The 27,045-nt window shown below is 42.6% G+C and overlaps 1 protein-coding gene across 4 annotated transcripts in view; it reads right to left on the bottom strand.

Moving 5' to 3' along the window:
* Window positions 1-309: 309 nt before the first annotated feature.
* The window catches only part of c1qtnf12 (C1q and TNF related 12), a 98,252-nt gene continuing 71,516 nt past the window's right edge, over window positions 310-27,045 (bottom strand). For all 4 annotated transcript variants that reach the window (XM_087980465.1, XM_043675814.2, XM_043675813.2 and 1 more), the window contains 2 exons: window positions 16,540-16,618; window positions 310-6,943 (listed from right to left, as the gene is read on the bottom strand). In XM_087980465.1, the coding sequence (XP_087836591.1) occupies window positions 6,845-6,943; window positions 16,540-16,618 (178 nt within the window). In that variant the 3' untranslated portion in view covers window positions 310-6,844. The remainder of the gene's footprint in view (window positions 6,944-16,539; window positions 16,619-27,045) is intronic.

Genomic DNA, 27,045 nt, shown 5'->3' on the forward strand with positions numbered 1-27,045 from the left:
ACCCCAGACCCAGTTATCAGAAACTCTTTGCCCCTTCAATTCCCTCAGACTTTTCCTCTTTCAATTTAACTCAGCATTCCGCTCCCTTTCAACATAAACTATAGCGTTCCTTCAATTTGGAAGCTTCCCAAGTAACAACTGCGGGAAGCCAAGGAAAAGTATCTCGCCAATTCACTACTAAATGGTAATGATGGAAAATTCGTACCTTCAAATTACTTTATTTAAAATCAGCTAAAAATATCAAAACTCTGAGCCGGGTTTTAGACTCCACTTTAAGGGCTCCACTTTAAAGAAACATAAACCAACACAAACAATTCAAACCCTTTTATTATTTATAGCCTTATTTTGGACATTGGAAATTTCATTTACAAAAAGGGATTTTGCAGTCGGCAATATTTTCAGAATAAGTTTGATCGATTTGTTGAAAGAAAAGGAATTTAAGAAGCTGTCACCTTTTGTTTTGAACTTGCAATGATGTGTTTAAAAAGCTTGAATGATTAGAATGGGGCAAAAGAGTTGCAATGAATATGTACCAGTGATGCTAAATGGGTTCAATGTGAATCAACCCCCATTTTACAAGATCTTTAATTTTCTATTCGACTGGAGTCGAGCCTGTTTTGTGTAAAGAGGCAAATTTCACCCCCTTCCTACACCCACAGGTAATCATTGGAATTCTAGCTATAGTGAACCAAAAGGTAAGAAGTACCAGGTCTTTTTATCGTGACGTTTGTGTGGGAATGTTTACATTGGATTTTTCATTACAACACATGACAATTTTAATGTTATAATGGTGAATACTTTATTATGGTGGCATATTTAGGCTGTTGGGGATAATTGAAATGATGAGTAAAAATGATAATGAGAGGTTATATAGAATCAGAAGTGTGTGGAATGAAAAATAGGAAACACTACATAATTAAAATATTTTGTACAATTAAAGAAGTTCAGGAATAAACCAACTTTAAAATATATAACAGCATATTTAAACAACTTTATGTATGTTTGTATAGTGCTTATGTTTGTATGCAGAATAAATATATCTATTTATAATACATTAATAATCATATGCCTGCATGCACATCCATTATAAACTTCCATGTCATAAATTATAATGGAAAATGCTCATGTAAATTATCATGCAGGTATTGTACATGCTTACTGTGGTGGGTTTCAATTATTAGCCTGTGACACAGAGAAATCCTTGCTCCCTGCTCTCAAACCAGTTTGACTCCTCTCCATCCTAAATTGTCATAGGTTTGTAAAATAACTACACACAATTACTTTAAATCTCCCCCCATTAGGCTTGGTCAGACTCCCACTGTAAATCAGGCAGGGATTCCCAACCAAGTCAGGCTTCCTGAGTGTTGCAAAATTGGATATCGGGGTCTTTTGTCACTAGGTGTTCCTAATTCAGTGACTCAGATTAAATCTGACTTAATATTGGAAACCTCAAAGAAGTGAGCTATATTGGCCATCAAAGTAGCCTGGATAAAGCTGACTAGCTCTGGGGTCTAGATGAATAAAAATCAAGAACTTGCTTTTACATTAAAAGGTGCATGTGCAGAAACTTCCACAACCTCAGAATGTTCCAAAGAACTTTACGGCTAATTAAGTACTTTTAAAATGGAATCACAGTTCTAATGTAAGAAACTTGCACCCAGTTTGTACAGCAAGCTCCCACAAACAACAACTTGATAAGAACAAGATAATCTATTTGAATTATGCTGATTGAAGAATAAATATTGTTCAGGCCAGAAGATGTAACGGGATCCTTTACCGCCTGGGGATTTGGATTTGAAAGTGTTCTGAATTTTCAAAGACAGGTACACTTTTTTAGGTCCTTAACATAGAGGGAGAAGGGCATGGGCTAATGGGACAGGTAGTGGGGAGGACGTCAGCACGGCCTTTGTACCTCAGCAGGTAGGGGTTGGTAATTCCAGCAGTAGTAAACAGTGGCCATAGGCACATCGTTAACAAAACTCAAGACGGCTAGCCCTCATGCAAAACAAAATGCCCCACTGCTGCCACCCAAATCCAATATGGCCAATGGTAGATTGGGAACACAAACTGATCAGGCTAATCATTTAAATAATATCTAAATATTAGGTAAAAGGATGGGATGCCTAACTTTAGAAAAGGGCCTGAATTATATTTGCCCATCCTGTATTCCAACCTCGGTATATAGACAAGCTATCCACAGCCTCATTTTCTGTTCAATATGTAAACATGGATAATTGAATTCGAGTGTGCAAACAGCTTTCTGAGGCTCTCACAGTGACATAATTGAATCACCCAAAGGCTTTTTCACTGTTAAACAGTAGCTGAGATCTACACTGTCCAAATTAAAAGATTTAAAATGAGTTTTAAAAGCTTGGGTTTTCTGATTAACATTAGCTCCGACATTGCATTCTGTGCCCATGATCTCTTTGATGAAGGGTTTGGGCTCTGAGGCCTCACTGTTTCAAAAGATTGGGCTACAACAATCTATTTTTATCTCCCAAAATGTAAGAGCTTTCTGGGTTGGTTGCAGAATTTAACAGTGTGTAATTAGTGGATTAACAGACACTGTGGCCTCATCCTGTAAGAATCTTCAGTGTGCCTTTTTTTCCAAAAACACTTTGAAAGAAACAGGATGTGGGAGTAGTGTGTACGATGGTTGTGGGAAGCTGATGCTGGATTTGGAAGATGTGGGGCATGGTTATGAAATCTTCGAGCAATGAATGCTGTTTTAGAATGAGTTGCATTTTGGGAGATGGGGCAAGAAGACCAGGAAATGGGTTTTATGTGATATGGGAGCATTAGCAGCCAGAGGTGGAAGTTGAAAGTTGAGAAGATGATTTACCAAACACCAGAACAGAATATAAACAACACAGACGACTTATACACAAAGCAGCAGAGGGAGACTTAGGAACAAACAGCGAAGGGAACTTAGAAGCAAATAGAGACTTTGGGAACAAACAGAAAAAAACCCCCCTCAGAACTAGACCTATTAATGCAAATCACAGACAAGGCTGCTAGATTGAGGAAAACACAGACAGGACAGCAAGATTTCTCTTTCCAATCCTTGTCTCAAAAACACATCAGATAATGAATACTTGTAATTCCCAGTTACAAGTCCAGAAAAGCAAAAAGAAAAATTGTTCACCGACCTTCATATTCTGTACAGATGGAGACTTGGGGCAAGATTGGCTCATAGCTGAAGAACAAATGTTAAATGCTGTTCCAAGTCTGGCTCATTCAGAGCTGGGACCCTGGACATGAGGCCAGCTCACGTCCAGAGGGGGAAAATACAAAATGGAACCTGTGTTTCTAACTGGGAATTTGCAGGCAGACTATCTGACAACTGAAGACTGAAGCCACTGTGCTTAGGGATATGGCCAGTGCAACGCTGACAATGAAATTTGAGGTGCATTTGTAACTGCGGTGTCAGTTCAAGGCTGTTCTACTGACAATGTCACTGCAGCATTCAGGCAAAGTTTTCTCCTTTCACGTTGATATTGGAGCTAGCATCTAAATACAGCATGAAACTGGCATAGAGTTTAACATTGAGCTGACACCGCAGCTCCCATTGCAGGGCCAACATTAAACCTGTTCATGTTAATTGACTACCAAGCTCATCGCATATAACCTCGTGGCAAAACCATTTCATGTTTGTGTTGTTTCCAGCCAACACTAAAGGGCCACAACAGCTTGGCTACAGGAAATAAATGAACCATTTTCCTCCCAGCAGATCGCTGGGAATCCTCATTGGCTCAACCAAAGAGAGATGTTTCAAATACATAACCCACAACAGGCTTTAGCATGAGTCAGGGAAGGATTAACACATTGAAAACAGAACTTTACATCACGGTCAAGAGTCGGGTGACAGAATGGAGCTACAAGAAGCAGCCATTTGAAAATAAAGTCCTGATTTTAAATAAACCAGGAACAGAACAGTTCTGGATCATACACCCGCTCTACACCCTAAAAGACCATAAGACGAAAGCGCAGAAGCAGGCCATTCAAGCCATCCAGTTTGCTCTCCCATTCAATTAGAACATGGTTGATCTGATAATCCTTAACACCACTTTCCTGCTTTTCCTCAGAAACCTTGATTCTCTTACTGATTAAAAATCTATCACGACCTTGAATATACTCAATGAGCCAGCCTCAACAGCTCGCTGTGGTAAAGCATTTCATAAGTTCACTGCCCTCTGAGAAAAGAAATGCCTCCTCCTGTCTGTTTTGAAAGAGCAACCCTTTATTGTGAGATGACGCCCTCTGGTCTTTGCCTCTCCTTCAAGGGGAAACAACCTTTATGTATCTAGCCTCTCCAGAACCCTATGTATATCTCAAAAAGGCTGCCTCTCTTTCTTCTAAAGTCCAATGAATGTAGATCCAACCTACTTAAGCTCTCCACATAAGACAGTCCCTCCACGCCTGGATCAGTTTACTGCACATGCTCTGGACTGCTTCTAAGCCAGGATATCTTTCCTTAGATAGGGAGCCCCTAACTGTTTATAGTATTCGAGCTGTGGCCTGATTTGTGCCTTGGATTATTTTAGCAAGACTTCCCTATTTTTACACTCCATTTTGAGATAAAGGTCAACATATCATTTGCCTTCCCTATTACCAGCTGAACTTGCATGTTCGCTTTTTGAGATTTTTGCACGAGGATTCCCAAATCTCTCTGTGCTGCAGCTTTCTCCGTTTAGATAATATCCAGCATACATATTCTTCCTTCCAAAGTGCATAACCTCACATTTTCCCACTTTTTTCCCCCATCTGCCAAGCTTGTGGCTACACACTTAATCTGTCTATATATCTCTGCAGACTCTTTGTGACATCCTCAGCAAATGCCTTCGCACATCAGACTTGGCTAAAGAACATTTACTTTCCTCAACAAATTGTGGCCCCAGCACTGATCCCTGTGGCACTCCACCTGTTACACCTGCCCAATTTTACACTCAACCTGGCATTCACACTGAACTCTGTTTGAAAGCAGAAGAATAGCAAGACTTGGGCTTAGTAAGTGTGACAATAGGAGGTTTTGCACTTGACACACATTATTTGGTAATGTCCTGTGGGATTTCTCACACTGAGTCAGAGGTCATACGGCTTTATAGTTAGTAGACTCGTGTACAAAAGATGGATCAATGGAGTAATCCCACTTGGTAGCTGGCAAAATAAAAGTTGCAGAGAAGCAAGTGACAATGAAATTTCACTGTAAGTAATGGCAGCTATTTCTGAAAGGATGCTACTTACATCAATCACTAATTTACATTAAAAAAAAGTTTGTCTGCAATAAAACCTTTAAGAATTCAGTTGTAGCTTTCCAAGTTTTTTAAATCAAGCACACTCTCAAATGTTCCAATCGTCAGAGGACTGTACCTTTTCTTTCAACCCCTGCTTATGTACAAGATTACATGCTATGAAACTGCAAGTTATATACGTTCAGAAGTGTATTGAATTTACAGCATAGAAAGGTAATTTGATTTATCTGGGTCTATACCCCAGTGTTAATGTGCAACATAAGCCTAATAACAGCTTAGACAGCCGGCTGGTAAAGTGACCCAGCTCTTGAGGTTTCAAAGTTTACAAAGAAGTTAATGAAGGTTTTATAAAGACAATTCAGTGGGGAATTGTTATGCCATTTTTAATGTTTTGTAAAATTTGATTGCAACCTTTAGTATGGATATTAGTAACTTCAGTTATGAAGAAAAAATGTGGACTTTGCTTTCGACAAATATTTTTCAGTAGAAGTAATTTGTGGGGCCACAATACTATGTCTATTAATTGTGCTTCCATTCAAGAGTGGTGTATTTTAACACTGAAATTTCCATTTGAGTACTGTGCCATCTAGTAGCATCACAGGTAACAGCTCTGGGGTACTCAGTGTTCCATTGCAATTATTTACATAGCAAAGTTTCAGCAGGGTACACATATAACACAAGACCTTATATATATGTATAAGTACATGTAATATGTCAAAGTCTGGCTTCAAAAATGCTTGAAATTGCACCAGAGTGTCACAAGTCTAAATGCTAGGAATAAAACTTGCTTGCAAGTCCACTTCCAAATCGAGGAATTTGCCCCTTACATTTTCTCAACTCTGTACACGGTTACACATCTCATAGCTCATTTCAAATACCAATGTTTGTCATCAATCAAATCCTCTTTAATCTGGACATTCGCATTGTGAACCACAACATTTTCGTTCAAGTTGTAGTGTGTAATGTAGGGTTTCTTCTCTCCTTTCCCATGTGCAGCTTAGAGTTTCTGCACAATTAGTAGGTGTGCTAGTGAATCCAAAAGTCATACCAGTAACCCAGTGTCCACTGAAACAACTCAAAATTGCTGGGCAGCAATGAGCCATTAATAAAGCTGCAAGATACTATATCACTGAGCATACAATAATGTAGAATCAACATTCCAATATTACAATGATATTTAATCAATAAAATTAATTTTTTTGTTGTTGTGAGGAGCTTTACCATTAGCAAGGCAATAACAGCTTCAATGTGCATGTCTTGGTTAACCTTTCTACTGCTGTGCCTGAAGGAAAGTTATGTACAATCACTTTAGCATTTTGCAGTCCAGTGTTGCAGATGACAACCTGCCACTGAGCGTGGCACTGCGTATTTTTTTTGAAGTTCTAACCAATATGGATTTCTTAAAGACTGATGAAAGAACAATGAGGCAGGGAACAAAAGGTAGCAATTGTTGAAGGTAAAATCCCACCAGTCTTTCTTCATGTCAACAGTTACTTGAATTATTCCATCACTGACGTTTTTTTTAAAAAGAGCAGAATTCTAACGTTAAAGTTGGCATCAAAGTTAATTTCTTCAAAAGAGGATATGACTTGCTATACTCCAACAAGTATTCCCATAAAATCTGATCCACTCTGGATAGAAATGGGTGCTCCTGCACTGTTGTCCACAAATATGGAGGTATATTGGCCAGCCTGAAAAACACAGAAGAAGAAAAAAATATATAAATCTAATGTAAGGGTCAGCTTCTGTCATCTGCAAGTGGAAGCAATCTTTTTTTTTGACTAAAACAAATTTGCCTGTTTTCTTTAACCATTAATATTTGAACCACAGGTTAACTATGCAAGCTTCAGTGAAGGTACATTTCTAATTAAAATGAAGGTAACTGAAAGCGAATGGTATCGAAAACATGGGCAGAAGTACAGTTAGAGCACATTACAGTGTTATGCCAGCCTCAGAGGCAAGTAGGCCTTGAGTAATTGCATTAGTACCTCAACTATATATTCATTACTGACCTTGGAAGTTGCATAACTTGCACTGAACATTTGCTGGGTAAGTGACACAAAGGGACAACGAGCCATGTTTGAACTTAGCACAGATTCTTCGCTTTATGATATGATTGAGGCTCAGGAATATTTGAGATCCTAATCCCACACTTGCTGTCAGAGAACCTGCTTCATAGATCATTCTAAAAGCTGCTAATTCTGCCGCCGGACTCATGGGAACTGATTTTCTTCTTCTTTAAGATAGCAAGGACGCACAAAATTGTCCTGAAAACGTAATACAAACTCCCGGAAAGTGGACATTCATCTATTACTGCATCAATATTCTCAGAGCTACTCTGCAACAACGTACAACAAACCCTCGGGCATGGGAGCTTGGCTGTAGTCATTGGATTCCCAAGCTCTTATAAAACCGGGAGACTTCTCCTAGTGGGAGTTGGTGCACTGAAAAATAAATAACTTTACAGAATAAGGCATCAGTCACCAGCCTGTGTGGAAAATTGGCTCACATTGCAAACATCTCCAGTCCCTGCCAGAAACAACTTGAAGGCATAGAAAATACTGGGTCATGGTGACTTGCACTGCCACTGACAATTCAATAGTAAATTCACTCTGGAGTCCTTTATCTCCCACATGGCATATCACTGGCATGGCCTTCCAGCTTAACCTCAGGGTTTTAAGCAGTGCTCCATGGAGTCACCCTCACAAGCTCCTGATGAATTCAACTCTTTAACACTGACCAGCCTCTTGTTTCAGATTTTGTTGTCGGGTGAAATATTCCATGTAAAATTGCTAAATAACTGACCATCTTCCCCCAAATGGGCACAACATGATAAAGTGGTTCTAATAGCAGAACCGAAAATGTGTTGCTGGAAAAGCGCAGCAGGTCAGGCAGCATCCAAGGAGCAGGAGAATCCACGTTTCGGGTATGAGCCCTTCTTCAGGAATGCATCTGCAGTCCTCACTTTCCCCTAATAGCAGAACCACTTACTTCCAGGTTTAAAGTCAAGTTTTCTTGAGTTCTCTGCCCAGTGGTATGTCCGATCCACAATATCATTATTGTCATTAGTATAGGGCAAGGAGGCTAGTCCCAAATCCATCCCAGTCGGAGCAGGGATCAAAACCCACACTGTTTATACCTATCTGATTCATACCAGACGTCCAGCCAATCGGGAGCCCAAACAAATCCGGGTTGCTGAGCAACGTACGCTTTTCCAGGCATATTGTAGTTTGCAGTTATGGACTGTGGTAATAGAGGCTCCAATTCTGTCCATCACAGTTGACCAGATACTCCCCCATCCTGACCAACTATCACTGATGTCGGTTGAAAGAATTTATAAGTTGACACTCAACCTGCTTGGCCACGGTGGGAATATGGTTTCCACAATCATCGTGTCTTGGGGTGGAACATGAACGCGAATGCAAGAACAGAACCCACTCACCACAAGACTTCCTCAGTTTAGTTTTTTTTTTCTCTATTTCCAATTACTGAGGTAAACTCCTGGAACCTCAAATAGGACAATATGTACAGCAGCCAACTCTATAGCGGGCAAATTTGGATGATGAAAGATTGTTAATGGACTTCTAAGAAGGGAGCACCCAAAGAGGGAAGATAAACAAAAATGATGATTAACAAGATTTGCCCCTCAATGTAATCTTCAGGTAAGCAACTGGAAGAATGCCCAATGCTGTCAATGGAGGCCAGTCCCATTTGGAATGGTAGACCTCATTACCTCAGAGTGGGGAGGGCCAGGAGCAGAAGCAAGTGTGCCAGGACAACCCATCATCACCAAACCACTGCAATATCAAGCAGTCCAAACAAAGCCCAGGCCCAGATAAAAGGGAGAATGTGAAGAAACAGGTTGGTAATGTTGGGATGGGTGAAAAGGGTGGTTGTGGGGGGCAGGTGTTTCCAGATCAGAAATGACCCAGGTTATTTTGTTCAGAGGAAAGGAACAATCCTATTCCATGGGGCCACTGAAAGTACTTTTGGGCCTCTCTTTAGCTTGGCTCTAACTGAAAGCTAAGCTGATAGGAGCCCAATTTGACATCTAAATTAGCTGGACCACAGTTTCAGATATCTATTGAGAACCTTGGTTGGCCCGCATTGATGATGAGATAGAAGGATTGAGGTGCTAGTTCTTCCCCATGATTTACAGCATGCTCTCACTCAACTTCCTCTGGGCAGAGAAACCAATTCTAAAGAAGAATCATATCAGACTTGACTTGATTCTGATTGAGTTACTCCAGCAGTTTCTATTTTTATTTAAGATTTCCAGCATTTTCAGAATTGAACTTTTATTCAAAATCACCTCCACCACTTTCAGAGAAGTGAGAATAAGAGTGCATTTTGCCGCAACTAATCGAGACACAATCCACTATACAATTGGATACATATTTAAATTGCACATAATAAAGTTGCAATAAGCCAGAAACCAGTTTCAAAATGGACAGCTTGAGTTGAAGACATAGTATCAATGGGGTGGATGCCTTCTGGGCTGTACTTTCTGCAATACCTCAATGCTTCCTTTTCTCTCCCACCTCCTCCCCCCACACTCTCTCTCTAAGCTCTATCTTCTTAACAAAATTGTTAGCAATTGACATATTTTTTGCAGTGAAAGCTTTACTCAGCAAGATTGCTTGGGTAAACAAGAAATCTTAGTGCTTATGTCAAATTACAAGATCTAACGGTGTGCAGGTTAGGTGGATTGGCCATGCTAAATTGCCCATGATGCCCAGGGATATGTAGGTTGGGTGGATTACTTATGGTAAATGCAGGGTTACAGGGATTGGGGAGGGGGTGTGGGTGGGTCTGGGTGGGATGCTCTTCAGAAGATTGGTATGGACTTGATGGGCTGAATGGCCTGCTTCCACACTGTAGGGATTCCATGATCCTAGAAAATGTGCCTCAAGTTGCACACTGAAAGACACTGGTGCAGGAGATAAGCAGTAATAGTGTATGCTGTGCTGCAATCTTGCATAGATCTCAGGAAAGCACTAGAGTTTTAAGACAGCTACAAAACACCACAACATGTGATGGTAGGTAAAAACAATAACTGCAGATGCTGGAAACCAGATTCTGGATTAGTGGTGCTGGAAGAGCACAGCAGTTTAGGCAGCATCCGAGGAGCAGTGATGGTCCAGTGTAAGAGATCTTCATCTTAGTTTCTGTTCATTAAGGCATCCATTTAATATTGCATGTAATATAGTAGTAGTCCTAGTAAGCATACCAGACTGTATATGTGAATCTGAGATGTTATACTGTGTACATGATTGAGAAAAGGTCTCATTATGTGATTTTTCAGATAAGGGTAGCAAACAGTTGTTGAGTTGGTGACAGCTTCCATTGGCGTGGAAGCTTTTCAGAGTTGAAAAATATGGTGCTGGAAAAACACAGCAGGCCAGGCAACATCCGAGAAGCAGGAGAATCGATGTTTCGGGCATAAGCCCTTCTTCAGGATTCATGAAACGTCGATTCTCCTGCTCCTCTGATGCTGCCTGGCCTGCTGTGTTTTTCCAGCACCACATTTTCAACTCTGGTCTTGAGCATCTGCAGTCCTCACTTTCTCCTAGTGGAAGCTTTTCAGGAAGGTTTGCAAGAGAAACCAACCAGAGATACCGGAGGGATAGATAATCCTCATAGGTCAATAAAACTTACAGATCCTACAGACAAACTTGAGGGTTGGCACAATCAATAGTATACCCAAAGATATCAAGGCCCGTGGACAGGATATCTGTCCACACGCAATAAGGAAATGATTTGCCTTCAATAAATTTGCAAGGCATATGGCAGAAAATCTCATTGGCTGAAGCAGTACACTGCAGCAAAAGCTCCAGGAGCAACAAAGAACCATGTACGTGCCCAAACAGAATGACTTCAAGCTACGATAAAGACCAGTTGTTATCCCATGTGTCTATGCAGGGATCGAGAAACTGGGGTTTGATGATTTACATGATGCGCCAAAGGCTGATGAACACGTCTCACACTTTCAATCTCATGAAAAACATTAATGCTATCACACTTCCCAAAGTGTTTGCAAAAACTCAAATTATCCGTCCTCAGAAAATTGGTGACACCTTCACAGTTGTCTAAGATTGAATTGCCAATGTACTTCCCCTGTGAATTCTGACATGGGAAGTCAGGATGAAACTCAAAAAGTAAAACTTTCAGCATAGAACAGTTCCCCAATTCCACATGCAGGATTGATAGTTCTGCAGTGCAAATACAGTTAATTTGCCTTGATGTCACAGATGTTCTACACTGCAGATACTGCTCAAGTGTCAATTGTGAATCTACCATTCTAACACTTATCATGATCCATGGAATCAATCAGACAAGCAGAGATACCCAACAGATATCTCTTCAAACTATTCAAAAATATTTGTAAAACTGAATATGACAGAACAGAACAATGTGGGTGTAACGACTGCGAACAGTGTGGGTGGCACGGCGCCAGGGACCTGGATTTAATTCCACCCTTAGTGTGACGTTTGCACATTTTCCCCTGCATCTGCATGGGTTTCCTCCGGGTGCTCCGGTTTCCTTCCACAGTCCAAAGATGTACATGTTCAGGTGGATTGGTCATGCTAAATTGCCCATAGTGCCCAGGGATGTGTAGGCTAGGTGGATTAGCCATGGGTAATGCAGGGTTACAATGATAGGGTTGGTCTGGATGGAATGCTCTTCAGAGGGTTGGTGTGGACTTGGTGGGGCAAATGGCCGGCTTTCTATGATTCACTTCACTTCCTTCTGATTTAGTGGTGCCAGAATCTCAGCTCTCTGCTGCGGAGAGAAAAATGTAAGTTCAAGAGGAAGAGGCTAAAAACGAAATCGTATCCAATCCTGAGAGTACTGAAATGAGGTGAAGTCTTTAGGTGATACCACCGCTCAACTCACAAGGAAAGAAAGAAAAGCGGGAAGATTATAAGCTTCATTTATCTGATCAGATGAAACAATTGCCTGTTTACAAGAGGATATGGAGGAACTTGCGTATGAAGTCAATCATGCTCAGCAGGAGCAGCTATGGAAACATCACCTTGAGTTTGAAGCAATGCTGGAGAAAATAGCATTCGTGCAAATACAGGTGGAGATGCACAGCACATACAAAAAAACTACAAATCATTAATGAGAACATTCTTTCAAAAATAAAGGCCAGCAATTATACTAAAGCAGGACAGAGAGGAGGTCAAACAACCACTGAAGCATTAAGTAGAAGAGGCCCAGACTTCAAAGAAAATAAAAAGGAAAAGAAAAGGTTGGACAGACTGAACAGTTATTGGAGCAGGAGGTACCAATAGTTTGACGTACAAAAGCTCTTTAAATGTCGAATGTTGTTGAATGGAAGTGGATGTCTGTCTGGGTGCTCCTTTTCATGCCCTAACCTTTGACCCTGGGGCTGTCCACTTCCTGTCTATCCCTGGTGCATGATTGTCGGGGGCTCCTTGGCTGTGAATAGCTAACTGGCATGGCTAGGTGTTTCATCTGTGATGCCATTTCCGTTTCTGCCCTCAGAACCCTGCAAAGCAAGAGGCAGATTCTGCCTGACGTGTTTTAAAAAATGTACGTAAATGGTCCAAGAAGCCCCAGGAGAGGGCAGAATACTGGCATGAGGAGGTTCTTACCATGACCTTATTTGCAAGGCTTTTTATTTGGGATCGGGGAGGAAGAAGAGATCAAGTAGATTAGGTTTCACCCATTAGCTGACATTCACAATGGCATGTAGAAGCCCATCAGTCTACTATTGACTGGCATGGAACCGGGTGAGCACTGAGTCACCAGATAGAAAGTTACAGAGACTGGTGTCTGCTTCAATGTGCAAACAAACATCCATCGTGACGCCAGACTGTTAGTGGCTATTATAGTCTGCTTTTGTCTGACATCTGTGCTGCTTCCATAACACTTTTGCAAAGGTCAAAATGTACATTGAAAATCATAGCAGCCTTTGTAGTCTCTCCTAGCACTTTTATCCCCACATAAAAAATACTTCAAGTCTTAGAGGTAAAAAATGTAATTAGAATGTATGGTAAAGTCAAAGGATACCTTAACCAAGTTAACAAATGCTTGTGATTATGTAAAGTTGCCAGAAAGCCTGATGTGACTGCAACATTATCCCCTCAGAATACTCGATGGACCTATTACAGGTGATGTAAAGCAATACTGGCCGACTGGAAAATCACAACTCTTTATGGATTCCCTAAACTGAGTGCCAGACTGATGCTTGTTCAGTACATCGTGTGAAAGCAATCTTTAGAAAGTAATGAAGAATACTAAGCGCTCTTCATCTTGCTGAGGATAATTGTTAAATTCCATTCAGTGCTAAAGTTCATTTGCATTCATTCAAGATTAGCAATGTTTCAGGACAAACCCATCAGGGTAAAAAGTGCATTCATTTCACAGCAGCTAACGGCTTCCAGCTAAACATGAGCTGGTTGACAGAAGTCACTTGTCAAGGTTAAAATTACAACAATGATTACGATTCTACCGCGATCACCATACAGGCTACAAGATCTGGAAATCTGATCTAGACAATGTGTATGTACTTTCCCAACAGCATTTTAGGGGCCCTCAGTTAATACCATCATGTTTCAAAATAGTATTATGTCATTGTTTGATTTGTTGGTACTTGATTGGCAAATTCCTCAGGCATAACAGATCCAAAGCCGAGCATCTGCTTAGGAGGCGGCGATGGCCTACTGGTATTATTGCTGGACTGTTAATCTAGAGACCCAGGGAAAGTTCTGGGTTTGAATCCCACCACAGCAGATGGTGGAATTTGAATTCAATAAAAATTTTGGAATTAAGAGTCTAATGATAACCATGATCATTGTTAGGGAAAAGCCCATCCTTTAGGGAAGGAAACTGTCATCCTTACCTATTCTGACCTACATGTGACTCCAGATCTACAATGTGACTGACCTTTACCTGCCCTCTGGACAATTAGGGATGGACAATGAATGGTGCCTAGCCAGAGACACCATGAATGAATAAAAAGAAATTAAAGGATCCATGGCAAAGTGTTTGAAGGGTAAAGTTTCCATTGCAGTCATAAACTGTTTCCAGTGCTTCAAAGCTTTTCAAACAATTTTGAAAATTCAGACACATGAATGTAGCCACAATTATTTGGAGCAATTATCTCATTTTCCAGTCTCTGTTGGCTGCCTTCGCAGTTTCCAAATGTAAGAATCATAATTGTTGTAAACTTTCTTCTACCTTATCATTTGATGCACTTGTGTTTCTCAGCTTGAATCTTGTGAGACTGCTGTTTCTCTAGGTCAGCAACTTAAATAGAAAATTTCTTACATCACTGAAATAAATTCACACAGTGGAGTTAAGTAAAAATCCAATTTCTGAAAATTCTTTAAGGGCTTAATTTTGAATCAGTGCAGTTAGAATAGTCATTTTGAATTCAAAAAATGATGAGAAATTAGAAACAGGAGAAGCAAGGGATGTACACATCCTTAAATCATTAGAAAATTAATGCAGAGGTACACAAAGTAATCAAAATCTAATCGAATATTGGCTGGTTGCTGGAATGAAGGGATTGCTCTATCGAAAAAAGCTAAATAGGTTCAGCCTTTATTCCCTGGAGTTTGGAAGAAAGAGGGGTGATCCTAGTGAAACATACAAAATCCTGAGAAGGCTTGAGAAAATAGATACTGAAATGATGTTTCCACAATGGGGAATCTCGAACTAGAGGACAGGTTAGCAAATAAGGGGACACTCATTTAAAAATTGAGGTGTGAAGGAATTTCATCTCTCAGACTGTAGTAAACGTCTATGGCTCTCTCCCCCAGAGAGTCGTGGAGGCTAGATCACTTGACATAAGGTTTTGAAATATCAGAGAGTTGAAGGATATAAGTAGCTGGCACAAAAGAAATGTTGATGAGACAGATCATCTTACTGAAAGGGGATCAGACTTGAGGGCCTAACCCTGTTTCTTATGTTTATGTCAAAAGAGCTGAAATGCAAAGGGGAGAAATTTATACATCAGTTTTTGAAGTTTCTTGGTCAGACACCAATCAGAAACAGTGTTCAGTTTTGGCCATCACACCCCTGGAAGAGTCGAAAAGTGTGGCGCTGGAAAAGCACAGCAAGTCAGGCAGCATCCGAGAAGCAGGAAAATCAACATTTCAGGCATAAGCTCTTCATCAGGCGTATGCCTGAAATGTTGATTGTCCTGGTCCTCAGATGCTACATGACAGGTTGCATTTTTCCAGCGCCACACTTTTCGACTCTGATCTCCAGCATGTGCAGATCTCACTTTCTCCACACCTCAGGAAAGAGTTATACTGGCCTTTCATGGGGTGCAGTGCAGAGTAGATTTACAGCAGGACTTAGAGGGTTCAATAAAGAGGTTGGATTCCATAAACTGGCTCCTACTCCCCAGACTTTAAAAAGACTGAGGGGGTGCTCCAATTGACAGGTCTAACATGATGGAAGAATGTAGTGAGGGCATAGAAGGAGAATCTATGTCCTCTAATGGCAGAACGGGACAGCACAATCTTAACACTGGAGCTAGGACATTAAGGATTGAAATTAGGAATGACTTTTTCCCACAAGGGTAGTGGAAATCTGGAATTCTCTCCTCTCAGAAATAGAGCTATTTAAAATTTCAAGAACGAGATACCAAATTTTGATTAGGTAAAATTATCACAGGAATGGGCAGGCAAATCAAATTGAAGTACAAATCAGCCATGAGTTAGTTGACTTGTGATTCAAGTTCAAGGGGCTGACTGGCCTTTCTTGTTTATTAATTTAAAAATATACACACAATAAAATATTTCTGATCTTTCTTTCTGCTTAATTATTCCACAAATCGTTCAGCTTCCCTAGTACATCTTTCTACTATGATCAATTGAAATGTGCTGTTTTGCAACAATTTCAAATACCTTACTTTGTACCGGTTTGTAAAATCTCTTGCCTTGCTTTCCTAGATTCTGGAATTGATAGTCACACAGATCTAATGAATCCAGCAAAAGAAATTCACATTGGTTTCCACAATGATACCCCACAATAAAGTACAACATTAGCAGGGAAACGTGGTTTAAACATCTCATGGCATGCTTTTGACATCAAACCAGCATTACTGTCCAGTGAGTCACAACTCAAGTCGCTTGCCCATTACGCTGTAATAGCCAAGAAGCCAATTTCTTCCACCATGAAACAATCAAGAATATTTTGTTCCATTTGCTGTGAATTTGTACCAGGCTTGCGGGAATGGAACCACTAAACTGTCACGTGTATAATCACTTCTGTGAAGCCCGGTGTGTTACTGATGTCTACTAACCTGTAACTGAAGTAGCCCGTGCACATTGACTGTGAATATTTTGCTGTTGCTTTCCAGCCCAACTATAACTTCGAGGGAACTGAAGGGAAACAGTTCAATACACAATTAAAGGTAGACAAAAACAGAATTGAGTAGATCATTAGACACATAATTATAACTTCCATTGACCTTAAGAAATAGATACACTGTTACTCAAAGTTTCATAAATGCGGGAAGATCTAAAGACTGGAGAAAAACATGGCAAAGAAGTACCAAAGTAGAGCGTCTCTAAGAAAAAAAAGAAAAGTATCTGTGTACAATATTAGCTCCATTGCATACTCAAAAGGTCTATGCCCGTAGGCACTGGGATATGGGGAATATTCAGGTTTGGGCTAGCAAATAAGTTTCATGCCATGCAAGTATCAGGCAATATCCCAAAGAGAATTTAACCTGAAACCAACACAGAAATTGCTGGAGAAACTCAGCAGATCTGGCAACATCTTTGGGGAGAAAGTAGATTCAACATCTTGAGTCCAAGAACCCTTCCTTAGAACTCAGAGTCACTGGTTTTGAAATATTAACTCTGCTTTCTCCACATAGATGCTGCCAGAGCTGCTGAGTTTCTCCAGCAATTTCTGCTTTGGTTTCACACCTCCAGTTCTTCATTTTATTTGAAGAGAATTTAACCTGTTCCTCTTGATATCTCAATGGCATCACCGTCACTGAATCCCCCCAATATCAATATCTGGGCAGTGACCACTGAGCAGAAACTGAACTGTACCAACCATATAAATGCTGTGGCCACAAAAGTAGGTTAGAAACTACAAATTCTGAGGCAAATAGCACACCTCCTGACTCCCCAGTGCCTGTCCACCATCTCATAGAAGAATCATAGAATCTCTACAGTCGGGAAGCAGGCCATTTGGCCCATCTAGTCCACCCAGATCCTCTGAAGAGCATCTCACCCAGATCTACATCCCTACTTTGTCCTTGCACAAGGCACAAGTGTGATAGATCACACTCCATTTGACAGCATGAGTGCAATGGCAAGCAAACTTACATCCATGGAACTATATTGCCAGTCCTGCACTGTCACAATCCTGGAACACACTTCCTAATAGCACTGTGGATGTAGGTCAGTGCTGCCTTCACTACAGCAATGAGGGATGGGCAACAAATGTTGCCTTAGCCAGCAACACCTACAACCTGGAATACAAATGGGTGACACAGTGGCTCAGTGGTTAGCACTGCTGCCTCACAGCACCAGGGACCTGGGTTTGATTCCAGCCTTGGGCGACGTCTGTGTGGAGTTTGTACATTCTCCCCATGTCTGCGTGGGTTTCCTCCAGTTTCCTCCCATGTTCCAAAAGATCTGCAGGTCAGGTGAACTGGCCGTGCTAAATTACCCATAGTGTTAGGTGCATTAGTCAGGGGTAAATGTAGGGGAATGGGTCTGGGTTGGTTACTCTTCAGAGGGTCAGTTTGGACTTGTTGGGCCAAAGGGTCTGTTTCCACACTGTAGGGAATCTAATCTAATCTTAAAGGAAATGTCAGCGTCTACAGACACGATAAAGGTCAGATTTCTGTCTAGTTATATGTTAAACACTTGATATTCAAAAAAAAAGATTAATTCACATTTTAAGTGACTTGCTTCAGCGTTGTTCCCTACAAAATGCAAAAACTAAAGACAGTCTTTATTTTTGTAACCTGATTATCCGATAGGTAACTGTGGCATTTTTGAAGGATTTTTGAGATTTTTCCTTGTGGGTCAAAGCAACCATCAGGCTAAAGTTTTACTGTTAGCTATTTATGAAGACAGAATAAAATAGGCATCTCATATTGGCTAACATGCGTAGGTTGACTGCTGCTATTGTAGCATTTGGATAGAGACCCATGCGTCGTGTTTGGTACAGAGTCATGAATTGAAACTATTCAATTTGAATAAAAGCATCTTGTGAGGCTGCCCACAGTTTCTCTCTGTTTAACAGATATATTTTCAGGGCAAATGTCATTTTGAATCCTATGAATGGTTGGTCAGCAAACATAACTCAGAGAAAGAGTTTTTAAAAAAATTCCTTTGTCCTGGGACATCTTCAAAGAAACTGAGAACTATAGACTGTACTGCAGCTAAACAGCAAGAGTCATCAAGGGGACATCAACAATTCAGAAAACTCTGTGGTGGACGCCCACATGTCGAGTGTTAGAGGGTTCATTTCAGAGAAATAGCCTTGCGTTTTGACATTTTGAGAGCAGTGAATTTGGGGACTGTTATAAATATATGAATAAGGTTTCAGGGTCACAGGAATGTAGCGGCAGGCAGGAAGGCGGTTTGAAGTGTGTCTACTTCAACATCAAGAGCATCCGGAATAAGGTGGGTGAACTTGCAGCATGGGACTTTGATGTTGTGGCCATTTCAGAGACATGGATAGAGCAGGGACAAGAATGGGTGTTGCATGTTCCAGGGTTTAGATGTTTCAGTAAGATCAGAGAAGGTGGTAAACGAAGGGAAGGTGTGGCATTGCTAGTAAAGGACAGTATTATGGTGGCAGAGAGGATATTTGAGGACTCGTCTACTGAGGTAGTATGAGCTGAGGTTAGAAACAGGAGAGGTCACCCTGTTGGGAGTTTTCTGAAAGTTGCCACCTAGGTTAATAGGATTGTTAAGTAAGCATATGGTGTGTTAACTTTTACTGGTAGAGGGATTGAGTTTCGGAGCCATGAGATCATGTTGCAGCAGTGCAAATCTCTGGTGCAGAAGCACTTTGTACGGTTCTGGTCGCTGCATTATAGGAAGGATGTGGAAGCATTGGAAAGGGTGCAGAGGAGATTTACTTGGATGTTGCCAGGTATGGAGGGAAGGTCTTATGAGGAAAGGCTGAGGAACTTCAGGCTGTTTTCATTAGAGAGAAGGTTAAAAGATGACTTAATAGAGGCATACAAGATGATCAGAGGATTAGATAGGGTGGACAGTGAGAGCCTTTTTCCTTGGATGGTGATGGCTAGCACAAGGGGACGTAGCTTTAAATTGAGGGGTAAGAGATATAGGACAGATGTCAGAGTTAGGTTCTTTACTCTGAGAGTAGTAAGGACCTGCAACACTCTGCCTGCAACAGTAGTGGACTTGCCAACGTTATTGGCATTTAAATGGTTGCTGGGTAAACATATGGATGATAATGGAATAGTGTAGATTAGATGGGCTTTAGATTGGTTTCACAAGTTGGCGCAACATCAAGGGCCGAAGGGCCTGTACTGCACTGTAATGTTCTATGTTCTATATATCACATATATCTTGCACTCTTCATTTCCTGTTAATTCTTCAATGAACCTATCCATAGTGCGATCACCCTACTAACACAATGTGTAATCTTCAGCCTATCGCAGAGGATGAGGAGATTACTCAACAGCACACGATATATTCCACACAGCAGAAGTGCAGTGTTATGCATAAAATGTAAAACATGTGGTAAGCAAGAGTAATTAACTCTGTTGTTTTGGGAACTTTGGAGAGAATTGGCTGTTGTGTTTCCTCACATAACAACAGTGATTGTACTTCAAGACTACCTCATGGACAGCACAGTCCTTTGGGATGTCCGAAGATCATGAAAGGATGTTGTATAAACACAACTCCTCTTTTACATTCTCTTAAAGCATGAGACAAAGCTGGCAGAATGTGAGTGATGAGTTAAGATAGTTCAGATAAATGATTAGCTTCTTTTAAACATTGAAATATAACAGCATGGGTATGGTATTGAGTTTGGTTTCTCCAGACTCTTCAGAAAAGGATGACGATTGAACAGAAAGACATATGACTTCTCATTACATTTACAATATAATCTGAAAAGTCCTATGTATTAATCACTTTGGAGCATTTGTGATGAAGGTGAATTAAGCAGCCATTTTACAATGATGAGATGCCACAAGCAGCAATTATCCCTTTGATCAGTGATGCTGGGGCTTGAGTGAGTTGATGGGAAATCACAGTAGGTTTGTTGCTCCAACAACAAAATGGTAGGGTTTTTAGGTCTCAGTTTGACATGGTGGCTGTATTTTTAACTATTTTTAATGCGGAGGGATGTTGAAGAGCTAGCAATAATCAGATAGTTACTCCAGGCTGAACACAATACAAAGGTTTCAACTTTTTAACAACAGGGGAAGTTAGTCTCCCCATTTACTTAAACAAGGAATTATAAGGGTTAAAAGAGGCTATGAAATGTCCTTGGAAATCAGGATTAAGGAGAATCCCAAGGCTTTTTATATGTATAATAGGAGCAAGAAAGTGGCTAGGGAAAGGGTACTGATATCCTAAGGGAGGCAAGGGAGGAGATTGCTGAGGCCATGACAGAGATCTTTGTATTCTCGTTAATCATAGGCAAGGGCCCAGAAGAGTAGAGAATAGCCAATGTTGATCCTTCCTTCAAGAAGGGCAACTGGGGCAATCCAGGAAATTATAGGCCAGTGAGTCAGTAGCAGGGAAAATATTGGAAAGATTCTTAAAGGACAGGGTTTAATTGCATTTGGAAAAGACTGGACTTATTCGGGACAGTCAGCATAGCTTTGTGTGGGGGAGGTCTTGTCTCACAAATTTAATTGACCTTTTTTGAGCAAGTGACGAAGATGATTAATGTGGGTAGGACAGTGGATATTGTCTACTTGGGCTTTACTAAAGTATTTTGTATGCTTGCCTTCACCGGACGGGGTATTAAGTATAAGAGCTGGCAGATCTTGTTAAAATTGTACAAGGCATTGGTTTGGCTGCATTTAGAATACTGTGTACAGTTCTGGTCGCCACATTATCAAAAGGATGTGGATGCTTTGGAGAGGGTGCAGAGAAGGTTTATGAGGATGTTGCCTGGTTTGGAAGGTGCTAGCTATGAAAGAGGTTGAGTATGTTAGGATTGTTTTCATTAGAAAAAAGGAGATTGAGGAGGGTACCTGATTAAGGTCTACAAAATCATGATGGGTATAGACAGGGTAGATAGATATAAGCTTTTTCCCAGGGTGAAGGATTCAATAACGAGAGGTCACGCTTTCAAGGTGAGAGGTGAAAAGTTTAAGGTGGAAACACGGGGCATGTACTTCACACAGAGGGTGGTAGGTGCCTGGAACACATTGCAAGCAGACGTAGTAGAGGTAGGCATGGTAGATTCGTTTAACATGCGTCTGGACAGATGTGTGAGTAGGTGGGGAGCAGAGGGATACAGATGCTTAGGTATTGGACGACAGGTTCAGACAGTGGATCTGGAACAGCTCGGGCTTGGAGGGCCAAAGGGCTGTTCCTGGGCTGTAAATTTTCTTCGTTCTTTGTTCATTTGACAAGGTCCCTTATGATAGCCTAAGTTGCATGGGATCCATGGTGAGTTGGTAAGTTGAATACAAAATTGGCTCGGTCATAGAAGACAGAAGGTAGTTGTGGAGGGGTGTTTTTCTGACTGCGACCAGTGGTTATCCACAAGGATCAATGCTGGGACCTCTGTTGTTTGTAATATATATATAAAAACAATTTGGATGACGATTTAGGTGGTCTAATTAGTAAGTTTGCAGACAAGACGAAAATTGGTGGTGCTGTGGATAGTGAGGAAGGTCAAAGTTTGCAGCAGGATAAAGAGCAATTGGAAAGTTGGACAGAGAAATGCCACAGAATCATTGGGTCATAGAGATGTACAGCACAGAAACAGACCCTTTGGTCCAGCTCATCCATGCCGACCAGATATCCTAAATAAATCTAGCCCCATTTGCCAGCATTTGGCCCATATATCTCTAAACCCTTCCTATTCATATACCCATCCAGATGCCTTTTAAATGCTGCAACTGTACCAGCCTCCACCACTTCCTCTGGCAGTTCATTCCATACATACACCACCCTCAGGTCCCTTGTAAATCTTTCCCCTCTCACCTTGAACTTATGCCCTCTAGTTTTGGACTCCCCCACCCTGGGGAAAAGATCTTGTCTATTTATCATTTCCCTGCCTCTCATGATTTTATCAACCTCTATAAGGTCACCCCTCAGCCCCCGACACTCCAGGGAAAACAGCCCCAGTCTGTTCAGCCTCTCCCTATGGCTCAAAACCTCCAACCCTGGCAACATCCTTGTAAATCTTTTCTGAATCCTTTCAAGTTTCACAACATCCTTCCTATAGCAGGGAGACCAGAATTACACGCAGTATTCCAAAAGTAGCCTAACCAATGTCCTGCACAGCATGACCTCCCAACTCCTATACTAAATGCTCTGACCAATAAAGGCAAGGATACCAAACGCCTCCTTCACTATCGTGTCTATCTGGGACTCCACTTTCCACAAACTATGCATTCCAAGGTCAGCAACACTCCCCAGGACCTTACCATTAAATGTATAAGGCTTGAGGAGAAAGTGAGGTCTGCAGATGCTGGAGATCAAAGTTGAAACTTTATTGCTGGAACAGCACAGCAGGTCAGGCAGCATCCAGGGAACAGGTGATTCGACGTTTCGGGCACAGGCCCTTCTTCAGGAATGAGCAGAGAGTGTTCAGCAGGAGAAGATAAAAGGTAGGGAGGAGGGACTTGGAGGAGGGGCGTTGGAAATGTGATAGGTGGAAAGAGGTCAAGGTGAGGGTGATAGGTCGGAGTAGGATGGAGGCGGAGAGGTCAAGAAGAAGACTGCAGGTCAGGAAGGCGGTGCCGGGCTGGAGGGATCCGGCTGAGACAAGGTGGGGGGAGGGGGGATGAAGAAACTGGTGAAGTCCAAGTTCATCCCCTGCGGTTGGAGGGTTCCCAGTCGGAAGATAAGACGCTCCTCCTCCGACCGTCGGGTTGTTGTGGTTTGGCGGTGGATGAGTCCAATGACCTGCATATCCTCGGTGGAGTGGGAGGGGGAGTTGAAATGCTGTGCTACAGGGTGGTTGGGTTGGTTCGTCCGGGTGGCCCAGAGGTGCTCTCTGAATCGCTCCGCAAGTAGGCGGCCTGTCTCCCCAATATAGAGGAGGCCACACCAGCTGCAGCGGATGCAGTAGATGATGTGGGTGGAGGTGCAGGTGAATCTGTGGCGGATATGGAAGTTTCCTATGGGGCCTTGGAGAGAAGTGAGGGGGGAGGTGTGGGCGCAAGTGTTGCACCTCCTGCGGTTGCAAGGGAAGGTGCCGGGAGTGGAGGTTGGGTCGGTGGGGGGAGTGGATCTGACAAGGGAGTCGCGGAGGGAGTGGTCTCTACGGAAAGCTGATAGGGGAGGGGAGGGAAATATATCCTTGGTGCTGGGGTCTGTTTGGAGGTGGCGGAAGTGACGGCGGATGATGCGCTGTACATGGAGATTGGTGGGGTGGTAGGTGAGGACCAGTGGGGTTCTGTCCTGGTGGCGGTTGGAGGGGCGGGGCTCAAGGGCGGAGGAGCGGGAAGTGGAGGAGATGCGGTGGAGGGCACCGTCGACCACGTCGGGGGGGAAATTGCGGTCCTTGAAGAAGGAGGCCATCTGTGTTGTACGTATTTTGAACTGGTCCTCCTGGGAGCAGATGCGGCGGAGACGAAGGAATTGGGAGAATGGGATGGCGTTTTTACAGGGGGCAGGATGGGAGGAGGTGTAGTCCAGGTAGCTGTGGGAGTCGGTTGGTTTGTAGTAGATGTCCGTGTTGATTCGGTCGCCTGAGATAGAAACAGAAAGGTCTAGGAAGGGGAGGGAGGAGTCCGAGACTGTCCAGGTGAATTTGAGGTCGGGGTGGAAGGTGTTAGTGTAGTGGATGAACTGTTCAACCTCCTCGTGGGAGCACGAGGTAGCGCCGATACAGTCATCAATGTAGCGAAGGAAAAAATGGGGGGTGGGGCCAGTGTAGTTGCGGAAGATGGATTGTTCCACATACCCTACGAAGAGGCAGGCATAGCTGGGGCCCATGCGGGTGCCCATGGCTACTCCTTTTGTTTGGAGAAAGTGGGAGGATTGGAAAGAAAAGTTGTTCAGGGTGAGGACCAGTTCGGTCAGTCGAAGGAGGGTGTCGGTGGAAGGGTACTGGGTGGTACGGCGGGAAAGGAAGAAGCGGAGTGCTTTGAGTCCTTCGTGATGGGGGATGGAGGTGTACAGGGACTGGATGTCCATGGTGAAGATGAGGCATTGGGGACCGGGGAAGCGGAAATCCTGGAGGAGGTGGAGGGTGTGGGTGGTGTCACGAACGTAGGTGGGGAGTTCTTGGACTAATGGGGACAGGACCGTGTCGAGGTATGCCGAGATGAGTTCGGTTGGGCAGGAGCAGGCTGAGACGATGGGTCGTCCGGGGCAGTCAGGTTTGTGGATTTTGGGCAGGAGGTAGAAACGGGCGGTGCGGGGTTGTGGGACTATGAGGTTGGAGGCGGTGGATGGGAGATCCCCTGAGGTGATGAGGTTATGGATGGTCTGGGAGATGATGGTTTGGTGGTGGGGGGTGGGGTCATGGTCAAGGGGACGGTAGGAGGAGGTATCTGCGAGCTGGCGTTTGGCCTCAGCGGTGTAAAGGTCAGTGCGCCAAACTACTACTGCGCTTCCCTTGTCAGCTGGTTTGATGGTGAGGTTGGGGTTGGAACGGAGGGAGTGGAGGGCTGCGCGTTCCGAGGGTGAGAGGTTGGATTGGGTGGGAGGGGTGGGGGAGTTCAGGTAGCGGTTAATATCGCGGCGGCAGTTTGCTATGAAGAGGTCGAGGGCAGGTAGGAGGCCAGCACGGGGTGTCCAGGTGGACGGGGTGTGTTGGAGGTGGGAGAAGGGGTCGTCAGAGGGTGGGCGAGAGTCTTGATTGAAGAAGAAGGCACTGAGGCGAAGGCGGCGGAAGAATTGTTCGGTGTCACTCCGTGTATTGAATTCATTGACCCGAGAACGAGGCTTGCCCTGATTTGCTTTTCCAAAATGTAGCATCTCACATTTATCTAAATTAAACTCCCTCTGCCACTTCTAAGCCCATTGGCCCATCTGATCAAGATCTTATTGTACTCTGACGTAACCTGCTTTGCAGTCTGCTACACCTCCATTTTTAGTTTCATCTGCAAACTTACTAACTATACCTCCTATGTTCACATTCAAATCATTTATGTAAATGACAAAAAGCAGTGGACCCAGCACCAATCCTTGTGGCACACCACTGGTCACAGGCCTCCAGTTTGAAAAGAACCCTCCACCACCACCTTCTGTCTGTTCCCTTTGAGCCAGTTCTGTATCAAATGGCTAGTTCTTCCTGTATTCCATGAGATCTAACCTTACTAACCAGTCCACCACGAGGAATCTTGTTGAACACATTACTGAAGTCCATATAGATCACATCCACCACACTACCCTTATCAATCCTCTTTGTTACTTCTTCAAAAAACTCAATCAAGTTAGTGAGACACAATTCCCCACACACAAAGCCATGTTGACTATCCCTAATCAGTCCTTGCCTTTTCAAATACATGTACATCCTGTCCTTCAGGATTCTGTCTAACAACTTGCCCACCACCAATGTCAGGCTATAGTTCCCTGGATTTTCCTTTCTTAAATAGTGGCACCATGTTAGCCAACCTCCAATCTTCTGGCACCTCACCTGTGGCTATCAATCATACAAATATCTCAACAAGGGGCCCAGCAATTACTTCCCTAACATCCCATAGAGTTCTAGGGTACACCTGATGAGGTCCCGGAGGTTTATTGACCTTTATGCGTTTTAAACTGTCCAGCACTGCCTGCTCTGTAATATGGACATTTTGATGCAATTTAATCTGGACAAGTGTGAGGTGATGTATTTTGGGAGGTCAAACATAAGCCAAAAGTATACAGTAAATGACAGGACCCTTAGGAGCATTGATATATATAGAGGAATCATTAGGGTTAAGTCCATTACTCCCTGAAGGTTGCAACACAAGTGGATAAGGCGGTAAAGAAGGTGTATAACATGCTTGCCTTCATCAATCAGGGCACTGAGTATAAAAGCTGAGAAGTCACATCGCAGCTATATAAGACTTCAGTTGGGCCATATTTGGAAGAATTTTGTGCAGTTCTGGTTGCCACACTCTAGGATGTGGAGGCTTTGGAGATGGTGCAGAAGAGGTTTTTGACTGGATTGGAGTGTACTCTATGTAAGGAGAAGCTGGACAAATTTGAATTGTTTTCACTAGAGCGTCAGAGGCTGAGGGGCAACCTGGTAGAAGTATATAATATTATGAGGGGAGTGGATAGTTGGGGTCTCTATCCCAGGGTGGAAATGTCAAATACTAGGGGGCAAAGGTTTAGCGTGACAAGTGAAAACTTTAAATGAGATGTGTGAGTCAAGTTTTTTTAAACAGAGGATTGTAGGTGCTTGGAATGTGCTGCCAGGGAAGGTGGTTTGAAGCAGATATGATAGCAATGTTTAGACATATGCATGAACAGGCAGGGACCGTGAGCAGGTAGATGGAATTAGTTTAGAATAGCATTATGGTCATCACAAACAGAGTGGGCAGAAGGCCTGTACCAGTGCTAGTGTTAGAACAAAAACAAACTGCATTATTTGTTGAATAAGGTCTACAATGGCCAGTTACTTCGGAATGTGTCAGTTATTCAAGTCTAGGAATTCCCATCATCTGCTCTGG

The sequence above is a fragment of the Chiloscyllium plagiosum genome, unplaced genomic scaffold (genome assembly GCF_037043375.1).
Source record: "Chiloscyllium plagiosum isolate Xiang-an unplaced genomic scaffold, Cpla_swu_hap1 HiC_scaffold_37, whole genome shotgun sequence".
NCBI classification, from domain to species: domain Eukaryota; kingdom Metazoa; phylum Chordata; class Chondrichthyes; order Orectolobiformes; family Hemiscylliidae; genus Chiloscyllium; species Chiloscyllium plagiosum.